This window comes from Dromiciops gliroides, chromosome 6 (assembly GCF_019393635.1).
Source record: "Dromiciops gliroides isolate mDroGli1 chromosome 6, mDroGli1.pri, whole genome shotgun sequence".
In the NCBI taxonomy this organism is placed as follows: domain Eukaryota; kingdom Metazoa; phylum Chordata; class Mammalia; order Microbiotheria; family Microbiotheriidae; genus Dromiciops; species Dromiciops gliroides.
Genome location: NC_057866.1, coordinates 119,978,087 through 120,004,648, shown reverse-complemented (window position 1 = coordinate 120,004,648; position 26,562 = coordinate 119,978,087). Strand labels below are relative to the sequence as shown.

General features: G+C 34.7%; 1 protein-coding gene across 1 annotated transcript in view; it reads left to right on the top strand.

Moving 5' to 3' along the window:
* Positions 1-26,562, top strand: part of GABRA2 (gamma-aminobutyric acid type A receptor subunit alpha2) — a 151,432-nt gene that overhangs the window by 109,229 nt on the left and 15,641 nt on the right. The window contains exon 8 of the mRNA XM_043970766.1: positions 21,400-21,602. Coding sequence (XP_043826701.1) covers positions 21,400-21,602 — 203 coding nt within the window. The remainder of the gene's footprint in view (positions 1-21,399; positions 21,603-26,562) is intronic.

Sequence of the window (26,562 nt, the reverse complement as noted above, 5' to 3'; positions counted from 1 at the left end):
AAAGGCTTCTCTAATCTTATCTTAAAATACAGTATTTCAAGAAAAGTTTCCCCTTTTGTGGTTTTTATAATAATAATTAATGTATCATGCATAGAATAGTATATTCCATCTTCTCCTAATATGGTCTAATGAAGAAAAACAATCTAAATAAAAGAATATAAATTATGCAGTGTTATTTTTTGCTTTTGTTACATTTTTATTGTTTTATGTAAGAATGCAACCAGGCTAATAAAGGCTCAACTTGTAGGGAAATTGCTTTTAATGAATTGCTAAGAATGGTGTGTAATTAGCATGTAAATTATTTGTTTGGAAATGGCTTTTAAAGTACATTCAGACATTTGAATATAGTAATTTCTTCACAGTTCATAAAAAAAAGAAACATAAATCCAGTGCTTGCTGAAGTATCAGATTATGGATCAATGAATGTAAATTGAGTACTTGTTATGACATTATACAATACAATTCAGATCTTTATTCTTTCTCTAGTACATTATATTTTTTACATTCTTTGTATCTTACAGAAGAATCTATTAAAAGTAAACTATAATATTTTATAGAAAATTAATAGGAATGTCAGTGTAACATCTCTGACAGGAATATCTCTTTATTTTCCTTGTAGCAGTAACCAGTAGGTGGTATCATTGCCATGTTCTCTTCTGTATTTTGTTATATTCCCTGACCTGTCTAGTTTTCTTTCTCCATCTACCTTACACATCCTTCCAACTCAGAGATGAGGAAACAAAGATAGGAGAGTATATTGGCATGTAGTTTTAATATAAAAGTTCTATGTTTTCATCTCAGAAACAAGATTTTAGATTTTGATGTTCAAGGGAACCTTCAAGATCAAGACCAGAGCTGTCAAGCACAAATCTGGAGAGTATGTATTAATTTAGAAAACCACATATGAACATTTCCTATATTTTATTCTATTTTTATTTATTTTGTGAAGTATTCCTCAATGACCTTTCCATCTGATTCAGCCACAAAAAAAAATCCGCAACTGGCCATGTTTTTAGACATCTCTAATCTAGACTACATCTTCTCAATTTACGGAGGAGGAAACTGAAAGGCAGAGACGATTAGTGACTGACTGTCCCAAGGTCATATAGCTATAAAGTAGTAAAGCTCGTAATTGGATCCAGGGTCTCTGATTCAAGTTACAATGCCTGTACTCTTTACATTATTAGGTTTGTTTTTTTTCAGCACCACTAGTCAATGTCAGTGAATAAATATTTGTTAATTACCTTCTATTCACCAGACATTGTGCTAAGTGCTTGAGATACCAAGAAAAGTAAAAGACAGGAGCAGCTAGGTGGCACAGTGGATAGAGCACTGGCCCTGGAGTCAGGAGTACCTGAGTTCAAATCCAGCCTCAGACACTTAACACTTACTAGCTGTGTGACCCTGGGCAAGTCACTTAACCCCATTGCCTCACTAAAAAAAAAAAAAAAGTAAAAGACAGCCCCTGTGCTCTAGGAGCTTATTCTATAAGTTACAATATAAATTAATTGACTGTCTTCACATTTGAATCCTAATATGACATTCGCAAATATTTTAAAAAATAAACCAAAAGGTAAAAAAAGGTATTTAACATCTCTCTCTCTCTCTCTCTCTCTCTCTCTCTCTCTCTCTCTCTCTCTCTCTTTCCCTCACCCTTGCCCTCGCCCTCCCTCCCTCCCTCCTCCTTCCTTCTCTCTTTCTTATCACTGTACTTCAGCTTTCAAGATGATTGTGGTCATGATCATTTTATTTCATGGTTTGTCCCAATTAATTTCTTAGTTTTCCATAAAGCATGTTTTTACTAAACAGTTAAAAGCAAAATCAATTCACATGGAAAATTATATATATATGTATGTAATTTAAGATTCTCAGGATCTTTTCACAGCAGAGAGTAAATAGAAAATATTTCCAACCATTTCATTCAAATGTGACTGTATATGATTTACATCTTCAAGATTTACCCTTATTTTCAATTTATTGTTCAAGGACAGAGGTGCTCACAAATCAGGAACTCCCATTGCATTTCAATTAGTGTGAAGAAATGGAATGGACAAAGGCCTTTTAAAGTCAGGGAAAGCAGAAATTCCTGCAGAAGGAAATGGTTTCCTTAAGATTTGTAAGAAATTTCCCAATGACCCTTCCAGTACTCCTTCCATACTTTTTTCCTCCTTTCTTTTCTGACTCCCCCCTTCCTTATGTGTTATGTGCTTCTTTATATGTGTTAGGAAAATGTAATGGATCCCTCTTCCATGAGAATAGAAGATGACTTAAGGTTAAGGTTTTTGTTTGATTTTCCTCTCTCAAATTTCCATCAGTCACAGGTGTATGAATTATTTATATGTGAAGTACTGAAGACATCTAGGTGGCACAAAGGATAGAGCACAGGTTCTGGAGTCAGGAGACTGAATAACATTTGAACAGACACTTACTGGCTGTGTGTGACTCTGGGCCAGTTACTCTAACTGGTTTGACTCAGTTTCCTTATCTGTAAAATGAACTGGAAGAGGAAATGGCAAACCACTCCAGTGTCTTTGCCAAGAAAACCCTGAGAGGCCGTGAAGAGTCAGATACAACTGAAAAAACACTGAACAATGAAAACAATAATAAAGTAATGGCCTCCACCCTAGTATTGGAGTTCTTAACTATTTTTATGTATTGAACCATTTTGGCAGTCTAGGGAAAGGTATAGACTGTTTCTCAAAAAATATATATTTGAGCTGACAGTTATCTGAATGAAGATTTGCAGGTTTAGGCTTAGGGTGTGTGTGTGTGTTGTGTGTGTGTATTAGGATTTCCATTTAAAAAAATGTTTAACACTTAAATTTTTAATTAAAAATTCTCTCCCTCCCTCCAATGCCCTACCATACCTACTGAGTAGGAAAGCAATGTCATAGCGATTATACGTATGAAATCATGCAAAACATATTTCCATGTCAGCCATATTTCAAAAAAGCAAGATAAAGTGAAAGAAATTATTATACTTCAAATTGCTCTCAGAGACTTTCACTTCTCTCCCTGGATGTAGATGACATTTTTTTATTCTGATTCTTTGAAACTGTCTTTCATAGTTGACCATCATTACAACAATGTCATTACTGTACACAATGATCTTCTGGTTCTTTTCACTTCAGTTTGTCTCAGTTCATATAACACATGCATACATGTATGTGTATATGTATATATGTGTGTATATAGAGACACATACATATTCACATGTTCATGTATATGTGTTTTATGCATATTTATGTATGTGTATACACATATAACATCCCTTCATATATGTCTGTTCACTTTGTATATATTTATATAATGTATATGTGCATGTATGTATATGTATATGTATATGTTTGTGTATTATGTATAGAAATGTAGCTTACTGAATAGGGAAATAAAAGGAGAAGGGGGTAAGAGAAAAGCGGGAATGATAAAAGGGCAGTGAGATTAAGGGGACAGTGATTAAAAGCAAAATAAACTTTTGAAGAGGGAGAGGATGAGAGAGAAGAAGAAGAACAAGAACAAGAACAAGAAGAAGAAAAGAACAAGAGAAGAACAAGGAAAAAAGAACAAGAACAAGAAGAAGAAAAAGAAGAAGATGATGATGATGAATTGATAAAGGGAAATACAGTTATTAATATTATTCTTTGCTCATTTTTTCCAGATTCTTATTGATTTTGAACTTTATGTTAAATTTGGGTCTGCTCACTGGGGCAGTATTGTCCTAAACATTAAGATGCAGCTTTCAAAGCTAGTTCTGAGGGACTGGCAAGTTTTTGGTACCATGCAAGTTGGTGTAATCCTGGAGAAGCATGGCCACTGCTCTCCTGGTCCATACTCTATCTCTTTCTTTTTCTTTTCTTTCTTTTTTTTCTTGGGGGGGGGTAGGGCAATTAGGGTTAAGTGACTTGCCCAAGGTCACACAGCTAGTAACTGTCAAGTGTTTGAGGCCGGCTTTGAACTCAGGTTCTTCTGAATCCAGGGCTGTTGCTTTATCCACTGTGTCACCTAGCTGCTCCCCTAGTCTAATCTTTACCCATAAAAGGCTTCTGGTCCCCTTCAGCCACAAGTCCATGCTAGTACTCATTTTTTTGAACTGCAAACAGTACTCCTGTTCCGTTGTGTCTGAATAACAGTGCTCCTCCCAACCTGAAATTGCAACCAAGGCCTGTGTATGTGCAATAGGGTTGCCTATCAGTGCTAGCTATATTCATTGTCATCAGAGTCCCTTCTAGTCTCTTTCTGACCAGTTGCTTGACCCTTTACAACCTTTGGACTGAGAACTCCTAAAGATGTTGATATGGTGTTGGTAGCTGTTGCCATCTCTGTTTGTGTGGACTTTGGATAGGCTTTCACTCTGCTCTCACAGACTATTCCAGATGACCTCTAAAGGTTTTTTAGGCACCCCAAAATATTGTTGGATCTGGCACTCCAGAATTTGATTTGAAGTATTATTTTAAACTTGTTTGGAAGATAATATTGGAATGTCCAGTTGTGTGTCTACACCTAATCTACCATCTTGTCTCTGCCTCTCTACCATGATGTTTTTAACCAATTGTTCTTATTTTTTTTATTTTAGCAAACAATTCCAAAAGCTAATTAGGCCTGGCTCTTAATCTATGGGCAACATATTGATGGCAGCTCATGAGCAATAGTAGAAGAAAAGCAATCCTAGTTCCTCAGCTTTACTTCTATAACTCTGAGGGGAAAAGTAGCTAACCAACTTTTAGTACCATGCCTGCTATTTCAGTTTCAGTAGGAAAAATGAGCTCCAAACTGTGTTTCATTTATTATTCAAGGTATTAGTAGCTTAACTTTCCAGGTCAAATTGTACTAGGTTGAATACCAGAGAAATCTCCTTTATTTCCCCAAAAAGGGAAGAAAATCCAATTTGTATTGCTCTCATGGTTTACAGAGAAATTCTAGTTTATCTTAGATAAAATAAAACTTTTTTGTTTGGCATTAAAAGACCTTAAGTATCTGGTTCCCATTTATCTTTTCAAATTAAGTACATGCATGCTAAAGTCTAACAAACAGACTTACTTATGTTTTTCACATAAGACATCCTATCTCTATCTTTATGCCCTTTGGACAATATCTCCCAATGCTAGAATATCCTCACCTCTCCTTCTTATACTGTATCAGAGGGGCAGCTATATGGTGTAGTGGATAAGCACTGGCCCTGGATTCAAGAGGACCTGAGTTCAAATCCAGCCTCAGAAACTTGACACTTACTAGCTGTTGTGACCCTGGGCAAGTCACTTAAACCTCATTGCCCTGCAAAATAAATGAATGAATGAATACATACATACATACGTACATACAGAAAAATAAATAAATAAATGTAAAAATTTAGAATCTGTATTAACCTCCAAAACTTAATTCAAGAACCACTTACTTCATGAGGCCTTTTCAAATGTAGTAATATTCTAGTATCAACATCACCAATTAATTCATGTTTACTTTGCATATATTTAGCATTTTAAATTATATGTTTATGTTGTTTCCTCAATTGACTATAAGTTCCTCATTATCAGATGTTTTGTTTTAGTCTTTCTTTCCCCAAAGCCTAGTACATTGTCACAAATAATAAGTTCTTAATAAATTCTTATTGACCAATTTGTTGAAATAAGATACAGTATGAAAGATTACTTTATAAGTAAAAAGCAGAGGTACAATTTCTACATTTTATTAATTCTATATTGTTCTTCTGACACATTGTATTTTGCCTTAGGTGTATGTTTTTAATGTGGGTATCTATGTGTATATGTGTACATATATAGCTATCTATATCTATATATCTATATCTATATCTGAGAACATAAAGTATATATCCTTAGTTTACGTACCAAAATATAAACTTCTTGAGCATTTAATTTTTTTTATGTTCACCATAATGATTATAAAACTAGCTTGTATGTAGTAGGTACTCATTATTAAAAGCACGAATTGCTGTTTGCAAACTGTATATGATACTCTAGGAAGAAACAAAATGTTGACCTTCTACTGTGCTGTTTTCCTTACCATGATGAGCCCTTCCCTCCTCAGTGTTCCTCCTACTCACCTAAGAATAATTTCTACTTTAATTTTTTCATTCCAATTTCCAATTCAATGTATCTTTACAATGAGGTTATTTTTCTCATGTTCATAATTGTTCATTTTTTTTTGTTTGTGTGACTCAGTATTTTGCCCACTTTCCTCCACCCCAAAGGATTGTAACTTCTCTGAGTTTTGTTTATCATTTCATCTTGCTAAATGCCTTCCTTACACATAGAAAGTACTTATTAGGGCAGAGTCAGGATGGCAGAGAAAAGGCATGGACTGCCTGAGTTCTCCACAAAACTCCTCCAAAAATACCTTTAAATGGTGCCTTTAAAAATTATTTAGCAGCAGAACCCAAAAACGAAGGGGTCAAACTATTTTCTAGCACAAGACAACTTAGAAGGTTGGCAGAAAAGGTCTGTTTCATGAGGGTTAGAATAGAGTGCAGTCCAGCCAAAGCCATGCAGAGCAAATCAGCAATAGTTCTGGAGGGAGACTGAATCAGTAATGGCAGTGCCAATTTCTGGACCTCTCAACCCATCAATGGCAGGAAAACTGATTAAAAGAAGATTACAGGTGTACCTTTGCTGGCACAAGGGGCTAGACTTTTTTGCATTTCCCACACTTGGATCTGAGGTAAAATCCGGGATCTCTGCTCCAGGGTGAGGAGGAGCACTAGCACATCAGAGCTTGTGGCATAGGAGAACTGGGATTCAGCTCATAGTTCCAGGACAGAAACAAATTGATTATGATCTCTCAAAGACCAGAAGACAGGGCAGGAGAGTAGTAAACACACATCTTGCTAAATCATGCCATCTTGGAAGAACTATAAACTTACAGGTTCCCAGAATTATTTCTGAAAACAGTCACAAAATAAAACAAAAACAAAAAACAGAAAACACACCTGAAGCTTGGGACAGTGTTCCCTCCACTCCAGATGCTGAGCCACATTTTCCCATAGAGTTAAAGTCAAGAAATAAGCTGGGAAATGAGCAAACAGTAGGAAGAGATCCCAACTACAGAAAGTTACTATGGTGACAGAGGTGATAAAAATACAAACTAAAGAAGAAGAAAACAAAGTCAAAACTGCTACATCCAAAGTTTCAAAGAACAATATGAATTGTTCTCTGGACACAGAAGAACTTGAAAAGGATTTTTAAAAATCAAATAAGTGAGGGAAAGGAAAAATGGGAAGAAAAATGAGAGTGATATAAGAAAAACATGAAAAAAGAGAGTTGAATTTGATAAAGAAGGCAAAAAACACTGAAGATAATAAAACTGTAAAAACAAAATAAGCCAAATCGGCAAAGAGGTACAAAAATTCAGTGAAGAGAAGAATGGCTTGAAAAGCAGAAGTGGGCCAAATGGATAAAGGATACAAAATCCATTGAAAAAAAGAACTCCATAAAAAGTAGATTTATCTAATTGAAAAGGAGTACCAAAATCTCACTGAAGAAAATAATTCCTCAATATTAGAATTGGGCAAGTGGAATGAATCACTACGAGACATCAAGAAACCATAAAATAATCAAAAGAATGAAAAAATAGAAGAAAATGTGAACTATCTCATTTAAAAACAAACAAACAAACAAACAAAACAACTATCCTGGAAAATAGATCGAGGAGATATAGTTTGAGATTCACTAAACTACCTGAATGCCATGATCAGAAAAGAACCTAGAAATCATGTTCAAAGAAATTATTAAAGGAAAACTTTCCTAATACTCCATAACCAGAGGGTAAAATGGACATTGAAAGATTTGATCATCTCCTGAAAGAAATAATAAAAAGAAAACAATCAGAGTATTATAGTCAATCCAGACATTATTATATCCAGAGTTCTCAGGTCAAAGAAAAATATTGCGATCAGCCAAAAAGAAACAATTCAGATTATGTGGAGCCACAGGCACGATAACACAAGATTCAGTAGTTTCTTCAGTAATGTATTGGAGAGCTTGGGCTATGATATTCTGGAAGCCAAAGAGCTAGGATTACAAACTGAGTTAAATCCTTCGGGGGAAATGGTTATTCAATAAAATAGAATGCTGTCAGACATTCCTGAGGAAAACACCAGAGCTGAATAGAAAATTTGACTTTAATTATAAGACTAAAAGGAATCAGAAAAATGGAAAAACGGAAATATAAATCATTAGGCATTTGATAAGATTAAACAGTTTACATTACTACATGAGATGATGATACCTGTAACTCCTAAACCTTTTTCATTATTAAGGTAGTTAGAAGGAATATATATATATATATATATATATATATATATAGTTAGAGGGCATGGGTATGAGTTGATTATTAATGGATGATTCTTTTTCTTTTTCTTTTTTTTTTGCGGGGCAATGGGGTTTAAGTGACTTGCCCAGAGTCACACAGTTACTAAATATCAAATGTCTGAGGCTAGATTTGAACTCAGGTGCTCCTGAATACAGGGCCGGTGCTTTATCCATTGTGCCACCTAGCTTCCCCCAATTATTTTTCTTTTTGTGAGACAAAGTCAACTAGCATTTATTTATGATCTACTATGAGATTGGGCAAATCAAATTAGGTCAGTATTTTTTCTCAGAAAAAAACAAAGTATTTATTTAATCGTTCAACTATCTATCTATCTATCTATCATCTGTCACTTTTTCCATAAAAATATTTTATTATTTTCCAGTAACATGTAGGAAATAGTTTTCAACATTTGTTTTTATAAGATTTCTAGTTTCAAATTTTTCTTCCTCCCTACCCTCCCTACCCCCTCTCCAAGATAGCAAGCAATCTGATATAGGTTATATATGTACAATAACATTAAACATATTTCAGGATTAGTCATGCTGTGAAAGAAGAATCAGAGCAAAAAGGAAAAACCTCAAAGAAAGCAAAACAAATAAAAATAGAAATAGTATGGTTCAGTCTGCATCTAGATGCCACAGTTCTTTTTTTCTGGATTTGGAGACTAATTTTCCATCATGAGTCCTTTGGAACTATCTTGGACCATGGTATTGCTGAGAAGAGTTAAGTCTATCAGGTGTTGATCAACACACAATGTTTTTGATACTGTGTACAATGTTATCCTGGTTCTGCTCATCTTACTCAGCATCAGTTCATGTATGTCCTTCTAGGTTTCTCTGAAATCTGCCTGCTCATCATTTCTTACAACACAATAGTATTCCATAACATTCATGTATCCCAACTTGTTAAGCCATTCCCCAATTGATGGGCATTCCCTCAATTTCCAAATCCTTGCCACCACAAAAAGAGCAGCTATAAATATTTTTAGACATGTGGGTCCTTTTTCCTTTTTTTATGATCTCTTTGGGAAAAAAAGGCCTAATAGTGGTATTGCTGGGTCAAAGGTATACACATCTTTATAGCCCTTTGGGTGTATGTAGTTCCAAATTGCTCTCCAGAATGGTTGGATCAGTTCACAGCTCCCCCAACAATACATTAGTGTTCCATTTTTTTTCCACAGCTTCTCCAACATTTATTATTTCCCTTTTTTGTCAGATTAGCCAATCTGATAGGTGTCAGGTGGTACCTCAGAGTTGTTTTAATATGCATTTCTCTAATAAATAGTGAATTAGAACATTTTTCATATGGAAATAGATAGTTTTGATTTCTTCATTAGAGTATGCCTGTTTATATCATTTGATCATTTCTCAATTGGGGAATGACTTGGATTCTTATATATTTGATTTAGTTCCTGATATATTTAAGAAATGAGGCCTGTATCAGAGATACTGGCTATAAAAATTGTTTCCAAGCTTTCTGAATCCCTTCTAATTTTGGATGCATTGCACCTGTTTGTACAAAGCCTTTTTAATTTAATGTAATCAAAATCATCCATTTCACAATATTCTCTATTTCTTGTTTTGTCATAAACTGTTCTCCTTTCCATAAATCTGAGAGGTAAACTATTCCTTCCTCTCCTTATTTACCTATGTTATCACCTTTTATGTCCAAATCGTGAACCAATTTTGACCTTATTGGAATGATTATTTAAAAAAAAATATAAGGCTGAGAAAGATGAATGCACTGGGAGAGGGAGAAAGGGGGAAAAGGTAGAGTGGGATATATTATCTTACATAAAACAGGCACAAAAGAACTTCTACAGTGCGGGGCAATATAGGTGAGGTGAGGAATAATCCATGAACCTTTTTGTCTTCAGAATTGTCTCAAAGAAGATAACATACACACTCAGTTGAGTATCTATCTTACCATAAAGGGAAGTAGGAGGGGAAGGGGATAAGAAAAGGATGGGGGTGGGATCAGAGCTGATATAATGGATAGTGGGTTGGGGGAGGTAAAAATAATAAATAAAACACTTGAGAATAGATAGTGTGAAAGGAGAGAGTAGGAGAAATAGGAGAAAATAGGATAGAGGGAAATACATAGTAATCATAACTGAAAAAATGTTACAGTAAGTTTCTCTGATAAAGACCTCATGTCTCAAATATATAGAAAACTGAGTCAAATATATAGAAATACGACCCATTTCTCAATTAATAGTCAAAGGATATAAACAGGCAATTTTCAGATGAAGCAATCAAAGGTATCTGTAATTATATGAAAAATGCTCAAAGTCAGCATTGATTAGAAAAATTAAAACAACTCTGAGCTACAAGCCCAGACCTATCAGATTGGCTAACATGACAGAGAAGGAAAATGACAAATGTTGGAGGGAATGTGACAAAATTGAAATAGTAATGCACTGTTGATGGAGCTGTGAACTGATCCTACAATTTTTTTTTTAAATAAATTTCCACCAAAGGGAAAAGCCATGAGTAAGAAAGAAACAAAAAACAAAAAAAGTGAAAATAGTATCCTTTGATCTACATTCAGACTCCATAGTTTGTTCTCTGAATGTGAATGGCATTTTACATTATGAGTCTTTTGGAATTGTCTTTGATTATTGTCTTGATGAGAAGAGCTAAGTCTATCATAGTTGATTAACACATAATGTTGCTCTCATTGTGTACAGTGTCCTCCTGGTTTTGCTTACTTCACTCTGCATCATACCATGTCTTTTCAGATTTTTCTGAAATCTCCCTGCTCATTGTTTTTTATAGCAAATAGTATTCTATTACATTCATATAACCACAACTTGTTCAGCCATTCCCCAATTGATGGGCATTCCCTCCATTTCCAATTCTTTGCCACTACTAAACGAGCTGCTATAAATATTTTTCCACATATGGGCCCATTCCCCTTTTTAGAATCTTTTTGGCATACTGACCTAATAGTGCTATTTCTGGATCAAAGGGTATTTGTGGTTTAATAGCCCTCTGTGCATAGTTCTAAACTGTTCTCCAGAATGATTGTGATGGAACCATTCATTAGAACAATTTGAAACTATGTCCAAAGGCCTATAAAGCCATGCTTAGCCATTGACCCATCATTACCACTACTAGGTCTGTATCCAAAAGAGATATAAATAACAGAATAAAAAGGACCTAAATGTATTAAAATATTTATCATGGTGGCAAGGAATTGGAAATTGATGGAATGTCTTTCAGATGAAATAATTAAAGCTACCCATTGGAATGGACAATAGGACAGCAGAGGAAAATGACAACTATTGTGGAGGATATGGGGAAAATGAGACATTAATACACTCTTGGTAAAGTTGTAAACTGATTCAAATATTCTGTAGAGCAATTTGTAACTATGGCCCAAGGACTATATAACCATGCAGCCTAACAATACCACTACTAGGTTGGTATCCTAAAAGAGATTTTAAAAATTGAATTTGGGGGCAGCTAGGTGGCACAGTGGATAAAGCACTAGCCCTGGATTCAGGAGTATCTGAGTTCAAATCCGGCCTCAGACCCTTGACACTTACTAGCTGTGTGACCCTGGGCAAGTCACTTAACCTTCATTGCCCCGCCAAAAAAAAAATTGAATTCGAAGTTGGGGTGATGCCCATCAATTGAGGAATGGCTGAAAAAATCATGGGACAATATTAGGTTGGAACACTATTGTGTTGTAAGAAATGATGAGCAGGATGCTATCATAAGGACTTATGAAAAATGAAATCCATCTACAGAGAAAGAACTGATGGTACCTGAATACAGATTTAAGTATGATTTTTTTGTTAGTTCCTCTTTCTAAAGTTTTTTGTCTATTGTCTTTCACAAACTGACTAATGTGGAAATGTTTCACATGACTGCATATGTATAACTTATATGGAACTGCTTGACTTCTTAAGGGGGGATGGTGAGGGAGGGAGGAAGAGAATTTGGAACACAGTTTTAAAAATCAATGTGAAAATTTGTTATTACAAAAAATGTTTTTAAATGTAACTTGGGGAAAACTCTAAATTAATTCATTGATTGATTGATTGATTAAAAAGAAATTGATAGGATGTCCTTCAATTGGGGAATGCCTGAACAAGGTATATGTGATTGTGATGGAATACTATTGTGCTGTAAGAAATGATGAGCAAGATGCTCTCAGTAAAACCTGGAAAGGCGGGGAGGAGCCAAGATGGCGGAGAGGAAACAGCAAGCTGCCTGAGCTCTCCTTCTGTTCACTCAAAAAGAACATTAAATCAAGCCTCTGGATGGATTCTGAAACTACAGAACCTGCAAAGAGACAGAGAAACACAGTCTTCCAACCATAGATAATTTAGAAGACTTCAGGAAAAGGTCAGTCTGACCCAGGCAAAAGAGAGGCCCAGCACAGGGCAGCAGCCCACCGCCAAGGAGATCAGGGCCAGTCAGCAGGAGCTGCAGACCACATCTGAACAACTGAGGCCCCTGGAACCTGGCTCAAAAAATCTGGTGTCCAAGAAGGACAATGGAAAAACCTACCTGCACCAGCCAAGAAGCCAAGTTGCCAGCAGTAAGGCCACGAAAAGGATAGGCCCGACCAGGCACACAGAGGCAGTGCACTTAGACAGGAAATGCAGGGGTGTGAATTGCATACACTATAAAGGCCTCAGAGTAAAAAGCCAGTCACACAGCACCTATACCCCTGCACAAGAAGCCCAAAACAGGGACCCTGGTGCCCCCAGAGCAGACCTCAACTTAAAAAATAAATAAATAAGCTGCAATAATGAGTAAGAATCCAAAAAGAGCCCTCTCCATTGAGAACTTCTGTATCAATAGGGAAGAAGCCAATGCAAACTCAGATGAAGACAATACCCTCAAATTGCCTACATGTGAAGCCTCCTGAGGGAAGGTGAATTGGTCTCAAGAACAAAAAGCCTTAATGGAAGAACTCAAAAAGGATTTCAAAAATCAATTGAGAGAGGTAGAAGAAAAAATGGGGAGAGAAATGAAAGCAAAACAAGAAAACTATGAAAAAAGAATCAGCAGCTTGGAAAAGGAAGCACAAAGATTGACTGCAGAAAACAATTCCTTAAAAAATTCATCTGGCCAAATGGAAAAAAAATTGCATAATTTCACTGAAGAAAACAATGCCTTAAAAATTCATTTGGCCAAATGGAAAAAAAAAAGGTGCATAATCTCATTGAAGAAAACAATGCCTTAAAAAATTCACTTGGCCAAATAGAAAAAAAAGGTACATAATCTCACTGAAGAAAACAATGCCTTAAAAATTAAAATTGGACAGTTGGAAGATAAGGAATCCATGCTACACCGGGAATCAGTCAAGCAGAATCAAAAGAATGAAAAAATAGAAGAAAATGTGAATTACCTCATTGGAAAGACAACTGATCTGGAAAACAGATCCAGGAGAGACAATTTGAGAATCATTGGACTGCCTGAAAGCCATGACCAGAAAACGAATGTAGACACCATATTCCAAGAAATTATTAAGGAGAACTGGCCTGATATCATAGAATCAGAGGATAAAATCATCATTGAAAGAATCCACCGATCACCTCCTGAAAGAGACCCCAAAAGGAAAACTCCAAGGAATATTGTAGCCAAATTCCAGAATTATCAGGTGAAGGAGAAAATACTCCAAGCAGCCAGAAAGAAGCAATTTAAATATCATGGAGCCACAGTCAGGATTGCTCAGGACCTGGCAGCTTCAACATTAAAGGACCGCAAGGTTTGGAATATGATATTACGGAAGACAAAGGAGCTTGGATTGCAGCCAAGAATCTATTACCCAGCAAAAATGAGCATTCTCTTTCAGGGGAAAAGATGGATATTTAATGACATTGGGGACTTTCAATCATTCCTGATGAAAAGACAAGAACTGAATAGAAAATTCGATCTTAACATACAAGACTCAAGAGAAGTTTAAAAAGGTAAACAGAGGGGAAAAAAAAGGTTACTCAATTAGGTTAAACTGTTTATATCCCTACATGGGAAGATAATACTCATAACTCTTTTTTTTTAATTAATAAAGTATTTTATTTTTCCCATTACATGTAAAGATAGTTCTCAAATTTGTCCATACAAGCTTTACAATTTCAGATTTTTCTCCCTCCCTCCCCTCCCTCCCCTCTCCCCTAGACAGCAGGTAATATGATATAGGTTATATATATATATATATATATATATATATATATATATATATATATACACATAATAACATTAATCCTATTTCTGCATTAGACATGTTATGAGTAAAAATCAGAGCAATGATGAAAAACCTCAAAATAGAAAAAAACAACAGCATCAAAAACAAAAGAAATAGTATGGTTCATTTAGCATCTATACTCCGCAGTTCTTTTTTTTCTTTTCTTTTTTTTTTTTTCTTGGATTTGGAGATCCTCTTCTATCACGAGTTCCCTGGAACTCTTCTGTGCCATTGAATTGGTGAGAAGAATATAGTCCATCACAGTAGGTCAATACTCAATGTTGATGATACTGTGTACAATGTTCTTCTGGTTCTGCTCATCTCACTCATCATCAGCCCATGCAAGACCCTCCAGGTTTCTCTGAACTCCTCCTGCTCATCATTTCTCTTACAGCACAATGTATTCGCATTGTTTCATATACCACAACTGTGTCCTTCGGCTAGTGCCTCAATTGATGGGGCACTCCCCTCACTTCCAATTCCTTGACACCTACATAAAGATGCAGGTCTATAAATTATTTGTTGTACATGTGGGTCGCCTTTCCCCTTTCCATGATTTCTTTGGGGAAAAGACCCAAAAGTGGGTAATGCTGTGTCAAAGGGTATGGACAGCTTTATCGCCCTTTGGGCATAATTCCAATTGCTCTCCAGAAGTGGTTGGATCAGTTCACAGCTCCACCACAATGCAATTAGTGTTTCCAATTTCCCACAGCTCCTCCGACATTTATTATTTTCCTTTTTGTCATTTTAGCCAATCTGATAGGTGTCAGGTGGTACCTCAGAGTTGTTTTTATTGCATCTCACTAATCATTAGAGATTTAGAGCATTTTTTCATATGGGAATAGATAGCTTTGGTTTCTTCATCAGAAAACTGCCTGTTCATATCCTTTGACCATTTCTCAATTGTGGAATGACTTGGGTTCTTATAAATTTGATTTAGTTCCCTATATATTTTAGAGATGAGGCCTTTATCAGAAGTACTGGCCTCAAAAATTGTTTCCCAGCTTTCTGCCTCCCTTCTAATTTTGGATGAATTGCTTCTGTTTGTACAAAAATTTTTTAATTTAATGTAATCAAAATTTTCCCTTTTGCATTTTACAATATACTCTATCTCTTGTTTGGTCATAAATATTTTCCTTTCCAAAGATCTGATAGGTAGACTATTCCTTTCTGTCCTAATTTACCTATGGTATCACCTCTTATGTCTAAATCGTGTATCCATTTTGACCTTATTTTAGTATAAGGTGTAAGATGTTGGTCTATGCCTAATTTCTGCCATACTATCTTCGAGTGTTCCCAGCAGTTTTTGTCAAATAATGATACTCATAACTCGTAAGAACTGTAAATGTATTTGGACAGAGAGAAGGACTTTACACAGAGGGTATAAATATAATTTTCTTTGATGTGATGAAACAAAAGAAAACTAAGGGGTTAAAAGGGGAGTCTATGGGGAGGAGAGGAAAGGGGAGGTGGAATGGGGTGAATTATATCATATGAAGAGGTGAAAAAAAAACCTATTACAATAGAGGGAAAGAAAGGAGGGGTGAATATTGTTTCAACCCTATTCTCATTAGATGTGATTCAAAGAGGGAATAACACATATGTTCATTGGGATAAAGAAACTTAACTCATTCTTTAGGGAAGCAAAAGGGGAAGGAAAGGGGGAACTGATAGAAGGGCGGACAAAGCAAGGGAGAAAAGGGTACAGAAGAAGAGAGAGGGGTGATAACAAGGGAGGGCAGATTGGGGAGGCAGGGTAAGAAGTAAAACATCAGTGAGGAGGAATAGGGTGAAAGAAGGGGGGAAAGTACAAAGGAGGTAAATAGAATGGAGGGGATAGACAGTCAGTAATAATAACTGTGAATGTGAATGGGATGAACTTTGCTATAAAACAGAAGCGAATTGCAGAGTGGATTAAAAACCAGAATCCTACAATATGCCGTTTACAAGAAACACATTTGAAGCAGAGAGATACACACAGAGTAAAGGTAAAAGGCTGGAGCAGAATATATTATGCTTCAGCTAAAGTAAAAAAGCAGGGGTAACAATCCTTATCTCAGACAAAGCGCAGGCAAAAAATAGATCTCATTAAAAGAGAATAAGGAAGGAAATTACATCTTGCTAAAGGTACTATAGATAATGAAGTAATATCAATATTAAATATGTATGTGCCAAGTGGTATACCATCCAAATTCTTAGAGAAGTTAAATGAGTTACAAGAAGAATTAGACAGTAATACTATACAACTGGGGATCTGAATCTCCCCCTCTCAGAATTAATAAATCTAGCCAAAAAATAAATAAAGAAAGAAGTGAAAGAGGTGAATAGATTACTAGAAAAGTTAGACATGATAGATGTCTGGAGAAAATTGGGGATAGAAAGGAATATACCTTTTTCTCAGTAGTACATGGCACATTTTCAAAAATTGACCATGTATTAGGGCACAAAAACATCATAGTCAAGTGTAGAAAGGCAGAAATAGTAAATGCATCCTTCTCAGATCATGATGCAATAAAAATTACATGTAAGAAAGAGCCAGGGAAAAGTAGAATGAAAATCAATTGGAACTAAATATTTCATTCTAAAAAGAATGAATGGGCCAAACAACAAATCATAGAAACAATCATAACTATATCCAAGAGAATGACAATATGAGACAACATACCAAAATCCATGGGATGTAGCCAAAGCAGTACTTAGGGGAAAATTTATAGCTCTAAATGCTTACATGAATAAAAAAGAGAAAGAGGAGATTAATGAATTGGGCATGCAACTTAAAAAGCTAGGAAAAGAACAAATTAGAAATCTCCAATTAGATACTAAACTAGAGATCCTGAAAATTAAAGGAGAAATTAATAAGATTGAAAGCAAAATAACTATAGAATTAATCAATATAACTAAGAGTTGGTTTTATGAAAAAACCAATAAAATAGATAAAAATATTGGTTAATTGATTAAAAAAAAGAAAGAACAAAACCAAATTACCAGTATCAAAAATGAAAAGGGTGATGTTACCACCAAGTGAAGTGGAAATTAAATCAATAATTAGGAATTATTTTGCCCAACTGTATGCCAAGAAATTTGACAATCTAAATTAAAATGGAAGAATATTTACAAAAATACAAACTGCCCAGGTTAACTGAGAAGAAATAAAATCCTTAAATAAACCCATATTCGAAAAGAAATTGAACAGCCATTAATGAACTCCCTACGAAAAAATCCCAGGCCAGATGGTTTACAGGTGAATTATACCAAACATTTAAAGAACAATTAATTCCAATATTATACAAAATATTATTTGGAAAATAGGTGAAGGAGTTCTCCTAAATTCGTTTATGACACAAATATGATGGTGATACCAAAACCAGGCAAAGCAAAACAGAAGAAAGAAAATTATAGACCAATTTTCTAATGAATATTGATGCTAAAATCTTAAATAAGATATTAGCAAGGAGATTACAGCAAGTGATCACCAGGATAAATACACTATGACCAGGTGAGATTTATACCAGGAATGCAGGGCTAGTTCAACATTAGGAAAACTAATAACATAATTAACCACATCATTAAGAAAACCAGCCAAAATCATATGATTATCTCAATAGATGCATAGAACGCTTTTTTTTTAATTTTTAATTTTTAATTTTTTTTTGCAGGGCATGAGGGTTAAGTGACTTGCCAGCGTCACACAGCTAGTGTCAAGTATCTGAGGCCAGATTTGAACTCAGGTCTTCCTGAATACAGGGCAGATGCTTTATCCACTGTGCCACCTAGCTGCCCCTGCATAGAAGCTTTTTGACAAAATACAGAACCCATTCCTAATAATAACACTAGAGATTTTGGGAATAGGTGGAGCTTTCCTTAAAATAATAAACAGTACTACCCTAAAACCATCAGCAAGTATTTATGCAATGGAGATAATTAGAGGCCTTCCAATAAGATCAGCGGTGAAACAGGGATGTCCATTATCACCCCAGTATTTTATTATTGTCCTAGAAATATTAGCTTTAGCAATCAGAGAAGAGAAAGGAATTAACGGAATTAGAATATAGGCAAGGAGGAAAACAAAACTATCACTCTTTGCATATGATATGATGGTATACTTTAAGAATCCTAGAGAAATCGACTCAAAAATTACTTGAAACAATTAACAACTTTAGCAAAGTAGCAGGATATAAAATAAATCCACATAAATCATCAGCATTTCTATACATGACCAACAAAGTCCAGCAGCAAGATATAGAAAGAGAAATTCCATTTAAAGTAATGGTAGATAATATAAAATACTTGGGAGTCTACTTGCCAAGACAAACCCAGGAACTCTATTAACACAACTACCAAACACTCTTCACACAAATCAAATCAGATCTAATAATTGGGAAAGATATGAATTGCTCATGGATAGGCAGAGCTAATATAGTAAATATGACAATACAGGACTAATTAATTTACTTATTCAGTGCCTTAACAATCAGACTACCTAAAATTATTTTATAGAGCTAGAAAAAATAATAACAAAATTCATCTGGAAAAACAAAAATCAAGAATATCCAGGGAAATAATGAAAAAAAAAAAATAACAGGAAGGTGGGTTAGCGGTACCAAACCTGGAGCTTTACTATAAAGCGGCAGTCATCAAAACTATGTGGTACTGGCTAAAAAAATAGAATGGTAGATCAATGGAATAGACTAGGCACAGGGAAATGCATGTGGTAAATGACACTAGTAATGTAGTGTTTGATAAACCCAAAAACTCCAGCTTCTCTTATAGGAACTCAGTATTTGACAAAAACTGCTGGGAAAACTGGAAGATAGTATGGCAGAAATTAGGCATAGACCAACACCTTATACCTTATACTAAAATAAAGTCAAAATGGATACACGATTTAGACATAAGAGGTGATACCATAGGTAAATTAGGAGAGAAAGGAATAGTCTACCAAATTTATAAGAATCCAAGTTATTCCACAATTGAGAAATGGTCAAAGGATATGAACAGGCAGTTTTCTGATGAACAAAACAAAGCTATCTATGCCTATATGAAAAAATGCTCTAAATCTCTAATGATTAGAGAGATGCAAATTAAAACAACTCTGAGGTACCACCTGACACCTATCAGATTGGCTAAAATGACAAAAAAGGAAAATAATAAATGTTGGAGAAGCTGTGGAAAAAGTGCAACACTAATCCATTGTTGTTGGAGCTGTGAACTGATCCCACCATTCTGGAGAGCAATTTGGAATTATGCCCAAAGGGCGATAAAGCTGTCCATACCCTTTGACCCAGCAATACCACTTTTGGGTCTTTTCCCCAAAGAAATCATGGAAAGGGGAAAGGGACCCACATGTACAAAAAATATTTATAGCTGCTTTTTATGTGGTGGCAAGGAATTGGAAGTTGAGGGGGTGCTCATCAGTTGGGGAATGGCTGGACAAGTTGTGGTATATGAATACAATGGAATAGTATTGTGCTGTAAGAACCAATGTGCAGGCAGATTTCAGAGAAACCTAGAAGGACTTAAATGAACTGATGCTGAGTAAGATGAGCAGAACCAGGATAACATTGTACACAGTATCAACAACATTGAGTGTTGATCTACTGTGATGGACTATATTCTTCTCACCAATGCAGTGGTACAGAAGAGTTCCAGGGAACTCATGATAGAAGAGGATCTCCAAATCCAAGAAAAAAAAAAGAACTGTGGAGTATAGATGCTGAATGAACCATACTATTTCTTTTGTTTTGGGTGCTGTTGTTTTTTTCTATTTTGAGGTTTTTCATCATTGCTCTGATTTTTCTCTTATAAAATGGACTAATGCAGAAACAGGATTAATGTTATTATGTGTGTACATATATATATATATATATATATATATATATATATATATATAATAGAGAGAGAGAGAGAGAGAGAGAGAGAGAGAGAGCGAGGGGGGGGGGGGGGCCGGGGGAGGGAGGGAGAAAAATCTCAAATTGGAAGCTTGTATAAACAAAAGTTGAGAACTGTCTTTACATGTAACGGGAAAAAAATAAAATACTTTATTAATTTTTTAAAAAGATTACATGAAAGAAAATAAAAATGAATAAACAACTTGATTGAATAAAATATATATAATGATAAATAAAACAATTTTTCAGGAAAAAACAAAACAACAGAAAAAAAAACCTGGAAAGGCTTATATGAACTGATGCAGAGTGAAATGAGAATAATTAGAATAACTTTGTATACAGTAACAACTTTTTACTTAATGCTGGTTAGATTTCCAAAGACACTAAGCAACCCAGAATTCCTCTTCTAAGATTCCTAGCCATGCCATGTACTCAAATATAGTTAATATATTAATAACATTTCTGTAAGGGCCATAGTGTGGAAACTTGGCTTTTCTCATTTCCTGGCATAATTGGGGTCTTTGATTAATAAGTCAGTGGGAAGTATCTCAGGGCTTTTTCCATTAAAAACAATGTCAGGAGATCAATTCAACTGCTTCTTCTACAGGCCAGAAAATCAACTACATTATGCTGTTTCGTTAAGTCTATAGCTAGAATATATTTAGTAAGAAAAGAAACAGATCTATAATAGTTGGCCATGTTGCATTTCATTTCTATTCAAATTTTTTTTTCTTTATGTTCACAACCCTTAGCCCCTTCTGCTGGTCCTTAGTGTAATTAATAATTTCCAGATGATGGTGATTTCAAGGTTTAAGATAGATGTATATTCAATATATGCACCTAATGTCCAAAGTAACTAAGATTATGCCTTTTCTAAGTTGCACAGATATTAAGGAGAATCAAAAAAGTTTCAATTTAATATAGGATCAAACTTCTAATGGTACTTGATGCTAATATTGTGATTTCCTCCCATTTTCCTCCTTAGGAGTTACAACTGTCCTGACAATGACAACCCTGAGCATAAGTGCTCGAAATTCTCTCCCCAAAGTAGCTTATGCAACAGCTATGGACTGGTTCATTGCGGTTTGCTATGCATTTGTCTTCTCTGCTTTGATCGAATTTGCTACAGTCAATTACTTCACAAAAAGAGGTTGGGCATGGGATGGAAAAAGTGTAGTCAATGACAAGGTAAGTGTTATCCACCTTTATATTAGTGTCTTGCCACATCAACCCCCAATGAACTATTTTGTAAGATATGGTTTTTTATAACTGTACATTTAGAAGAGGTAGTACATAGTGGATATAGGGTCAGCTTTACGGTTAAAAGCATTTAAGTAAAGTCCTTCCCCTGACATCCTGGCTATGAGTTCCTAGACAAGTCACTGTACTTCTCAGTTCCTGAGGCAGTTCTTTACAATTATTTCCTCAGAGTAGCTGCTGATCTGCGTTGATGGAAGGAATTTCTATATAGGAGTAGTCTTTAACCAATATGAAATTTTACATCTAGGGAAGTACATATTTGCATATACAAAAATTATATATATAATGTATTTGTGTATATATGTATGTGTATTGTAGAGCTTGTATAATATATAAATTTGTACAGTTAGAGATAAACATTTATGATATACATACATAGCTGTATACATACATATGTGCATACATATATACATAGATATGTGTAGGATTTGAGACCTATAAATTCATTGATAAATGGAACTCACAGTGAGAAAACTGTACTTTGGAAATATGAAGGTCACATCTATGTTTCAGACTATATCAGTGCTCTAAATGAAATAAAATTTATTCACTATTCATGAAGGATGAGGAAGATCTTATGGAAATCACTTTCCCTGTGCTATGGAATTCTAGACTGTACAAATAAACCAGGTTTCCTCTGTTACCCCTCATTTTTCTTCAGTCATTTCAGTCACATTTGATGTTTGTGATTTCATTTGCGGTTTGCTTGGCAAATGCAGTATAGATCATTTTATATATGAGGAAACTGAGACAAACAGGGATGTGACTTGAACAGGGTCACATAGCTAGTAAGTGCCTGAGTACAGCTTTGAACTCAGATCATTCTGATTCCAGGCCTCATTTTATTGCCTATCATTACCTTTACCTGTACTGTGCTTTATCATAGGAATTCTCTTTTTATTCTTTGCTTCTCTAACTTGAAAAAGACTACACACACACATATATGTGTGTATATATATATATTATATATACATATATGTATGTGTGTATTATATATTAGTTGATCCTTAATGCCTTGATAGAACAGAGAAAAAGAAGCAAAATCTTGGACTAGTTAACTATGTTATATCATAATCAGGTTATAATTTTATAAATGATAGTTAACACCAAGTCCTATGTCCAGGAACCAGGGTAGGTATGATGGAGTTTATGTAACCAAAGGTGCCAAAATGTTATTGTTCTTTGGTTTAAAGCAATTGAAACAATCAACGCTCTTAAAGTTTAGGCCCTAGTAGAAGAAATGTCAGTGATCTATCCCAAGACTTAACAATTCACAAAATTGCTGGAAAGAAAAAAATGAAGATGAATTTGGGAATATATTTAGATTTTCAAAATAAGAAAATAAACTCTTCCTAAATCTGCCAGTGGTACTTGCGAAGAGAATTTTGTGCAGAATTTTTACTAACCTCCTCATCCTTATTGTGGTAAAAACAGATTTCTCTGGCATTCTGTCAATTTGAAAAGTCCCATTAAATGGCACTTTTGTTGATCTGTTAAAAAAAGCTAATTCATATTAAGAATATGAATACTTCCAGGTTTTCTGCAATTTTTTTTTAAATGATAAAATGTATTCTGGCTATTTCATTTGAAAATGTATTTTGTGTGTGTGTGTGTGTGTGTATGTTAATACATACACACACAAATTTGCCTATCTTGCCTTTTCAATGGGTGGAGCAAGGAGTGGAGTAAGAGTGAGAATTTGGAGTAGAAAATTTTTTTTAAATGAAATTTTAAAAAATTGTCAATTGGAATGTGTTTTGTAACCCAAACATTTCATTGCCATCCATGGTGTACCGCAGATAATTTACTGTACTATTATAAAAATTTATAACCCTGAGGGAAGAAGAAAAATCTATCCATTGGAAGGGTTTTCTGTGTCTATGCATGCATGCATATGTGTGTGTGCTAGGCCCCCTTCTTAAATAGCACATTTTCTCTCTCATATAGCAACAATTTTTACTATCTGAACAATGAGTGGCTATTAGATGACTTATAAATGTGCTGCTTCTTAAGTAGATTATTAACAAAGAATGAAAAAATTCAATTTCCATGAATAATGACTGAAATTCCTTCAGATTAGGACCATTATTAGAGTCACACTCTTTAACAACTGCACTAAAAGACCTCTATGAAAATTCTCCTGTTAATGTTCATTAACTTTAATCTATTTTGTCAGTTACCTCTTTGATTAATTTGTCAAGGACATTTGTAAATAGAAGTGAATATTCATGTACTTTAATCAACACAGTCTATCTGAAGAATGGAAATGAATGTCATTGTTATTATTATTTATTTTAGTATATGTGTCTAGATCTTTGCATGTATGTGTATATATACATGTCTACATATATACAAATATGTGTATATATGTATTGTGTGTGTATATATTCTGTGTTTTGAACCTATAATTTTACCCCTTTAGGAAATATTCTCTATAGATGCATGTCAGTATCTCATTTATAACTTCTTGTGTTAGATAATAGCCTGTGGTATTAAGATATTAGATGACTTGTCTTGGACCACACAGTTTGGTTTTCTTAGAGCAGGTCTTCTTATCCTTTTTGTTTCTTGAGCCCTTTATCAGGCCAGTGAAGCCAGTGGCAATCCTTTAAAAATATTTTAAATGCATAAAATAAAAATAGTATTTTAAAATGAACTAATTATGTTGAAATTTAGTGATCAAATACTTAAGAAGAAATTCAAAGGCCACAGGTTAAAAATCCCTGTCACTGATTCAATGAAAGTTTATATTTTGAGTTCTAATAATACTTTACTTGAATGTATGTGCCAATAACTTAGCAAAGAAAAATTTATCCATCACCCCGTTTTCCCCTCATGTGGAAAGAATTTACTAATTTCATTTAAATTTTTACATCATCATTGAAACTTCAAAATAGTCCATCCCATTTCCATTGCTTTAGCAGACTTGGAAGCTTTAAAGGAATAGATTACTTGATGCATTTTAACTCACTCAAAGAAAGGCTAAATTTAGGCTTAACTTGAATCCTTGGAGCCTTGAGGAGGAGGAGGAGAAAAGAAGAAGAAAGGTTATATTGGGATCATTCTAAAAGATATAATAATACTTGATCTCTGGAGTTTAGTATACATCTATGACTTGCCCAGAAGATCATTATTAGGACCTTGAATGAGTGATCTTTTGACCATAACAGAAAAAAGGCAAGCAGTAATCTAGAGAGACGTAACACTTATTACATGGTGCCCAATTTATGGCAGGTTATCATCATCTCTCCAAATTAAATGTGAATACATTTGGGCTGTCATGTGACAGGGTTGTTCCCTGTTGGAAGGGATGGGTTCTTTCCGAGAGGCTGTAATTTTTAAATTTCTACAGGACAAGGAATGAAAGTTTTTTTTTTCCAAATACAGGACAAGGAATGAAAGGTATTTAAAAAAAAAGGTGAGGAAGGCTGATGCCAGTCAGAAAAATGTATATTTAAGTAAAAACTTGTCATGAGAAAGAATAAGTTAAAAATATCTAAGCATTTTTAGACTAACATAAGAGATAAATATCAGCATCTTAAAATTTATTATCTAAATTGAGCAAGCTCTGAAAATTGCATTATAATGCTAAAATTATTCTAGATTTCTGCAATAGGACAAGGCTATCCAGTAAACATTTAAGAAAATCTGGTCAAATTTCTGCACTTATCTCCTCAATCTTTTCAACATGCCCATTGTATTTTATTTGTTGTTTTCTTTTCCCAATATTATAATATTTATGTCAATACATGCACTCCATTTTAGGTATCTTAATAGGCATACCTTCTTCCAGGTTTGATGTATGCATTTGTAAGAAAATTGTCATTGTCAGGTGTATCAGTCACATGTATATATGGCGTGTGCCCTTGTTAGCACAGAGTTTTTTTGTTTTTTTTTTAATAGGAATCCTGGTAGCTAAGACTTCTATAGAATTTTACTATTTACCAACCATTTTCTTAACAATCCTGAGAAAGAGAGTTTTTCTGATGATCATTTTACAGCTATAGAAACAGGCTCAGAAATATTAAGTTGAGTTACTCAAGGTTATGCTTCCAGTAAAGTGGTAGAGACAGGATTGAAAACCAGATACTCTAACTCCAAATCTAATAGTATATCCAGTACCTACAGAAGAAATTTATTATGCTTTGCTTGATCCGCACCCACCTAAGTTGTCCATCATTCTTAAATTTCAATTGTGACTTATAGTACCAGAAAATTACCTTTACAATACTTGTACTCAGAAGACCTGTGGTTGAAGGCATAACCCTCTTAATTGTACATCCTGAAAGCAATTACCTAATAGGGATGGATATTAGATTTAAGTATATCTGCCTGTCAAATTATGAACAGCCAAAGCAGCTCTTACAGAATCATTGAAGGCCTATCGTAATTGCACAGGGAAACAACTGATCTTTTTCATTTGTTTCAATTTTACTTCTCAAATTGAATGGATATTCTTTCTGGATATTAATTTAGAATCCTGACATCTGAAATAAATTTCTTTTTATGCCTCTTTTTTGGAAAGAGAAGGACAGTAAAAGAGAGGGTAGGACAGAGAGAGACAGACACAGAAACACAGAGAGACAGAGACAGAGTGAGAGTGAGACACATAGAGAGAGCTTCCATACAGGTTTATAGTTAAGTTTAGGGTGATTTGTCCAGAGACAAAAAGGATTCAAAGGTAAGGGTGAGGGGAGTTCACAAGTCATCATGAGACAGGAAAAGGGGAAGAAGTAGAGGCAGGATAAATTCATTTGGTCATGATGAAGCAGCAAATTCAGTTCATGCAGATGAGTCCTAAATTGGTGAGCCAGACAAGGCTACAAAGACTTGTGATGATGTTTAATTCAGGTTAGGAGCCCCCTTCCCCTGAAATCAACTGACTGCT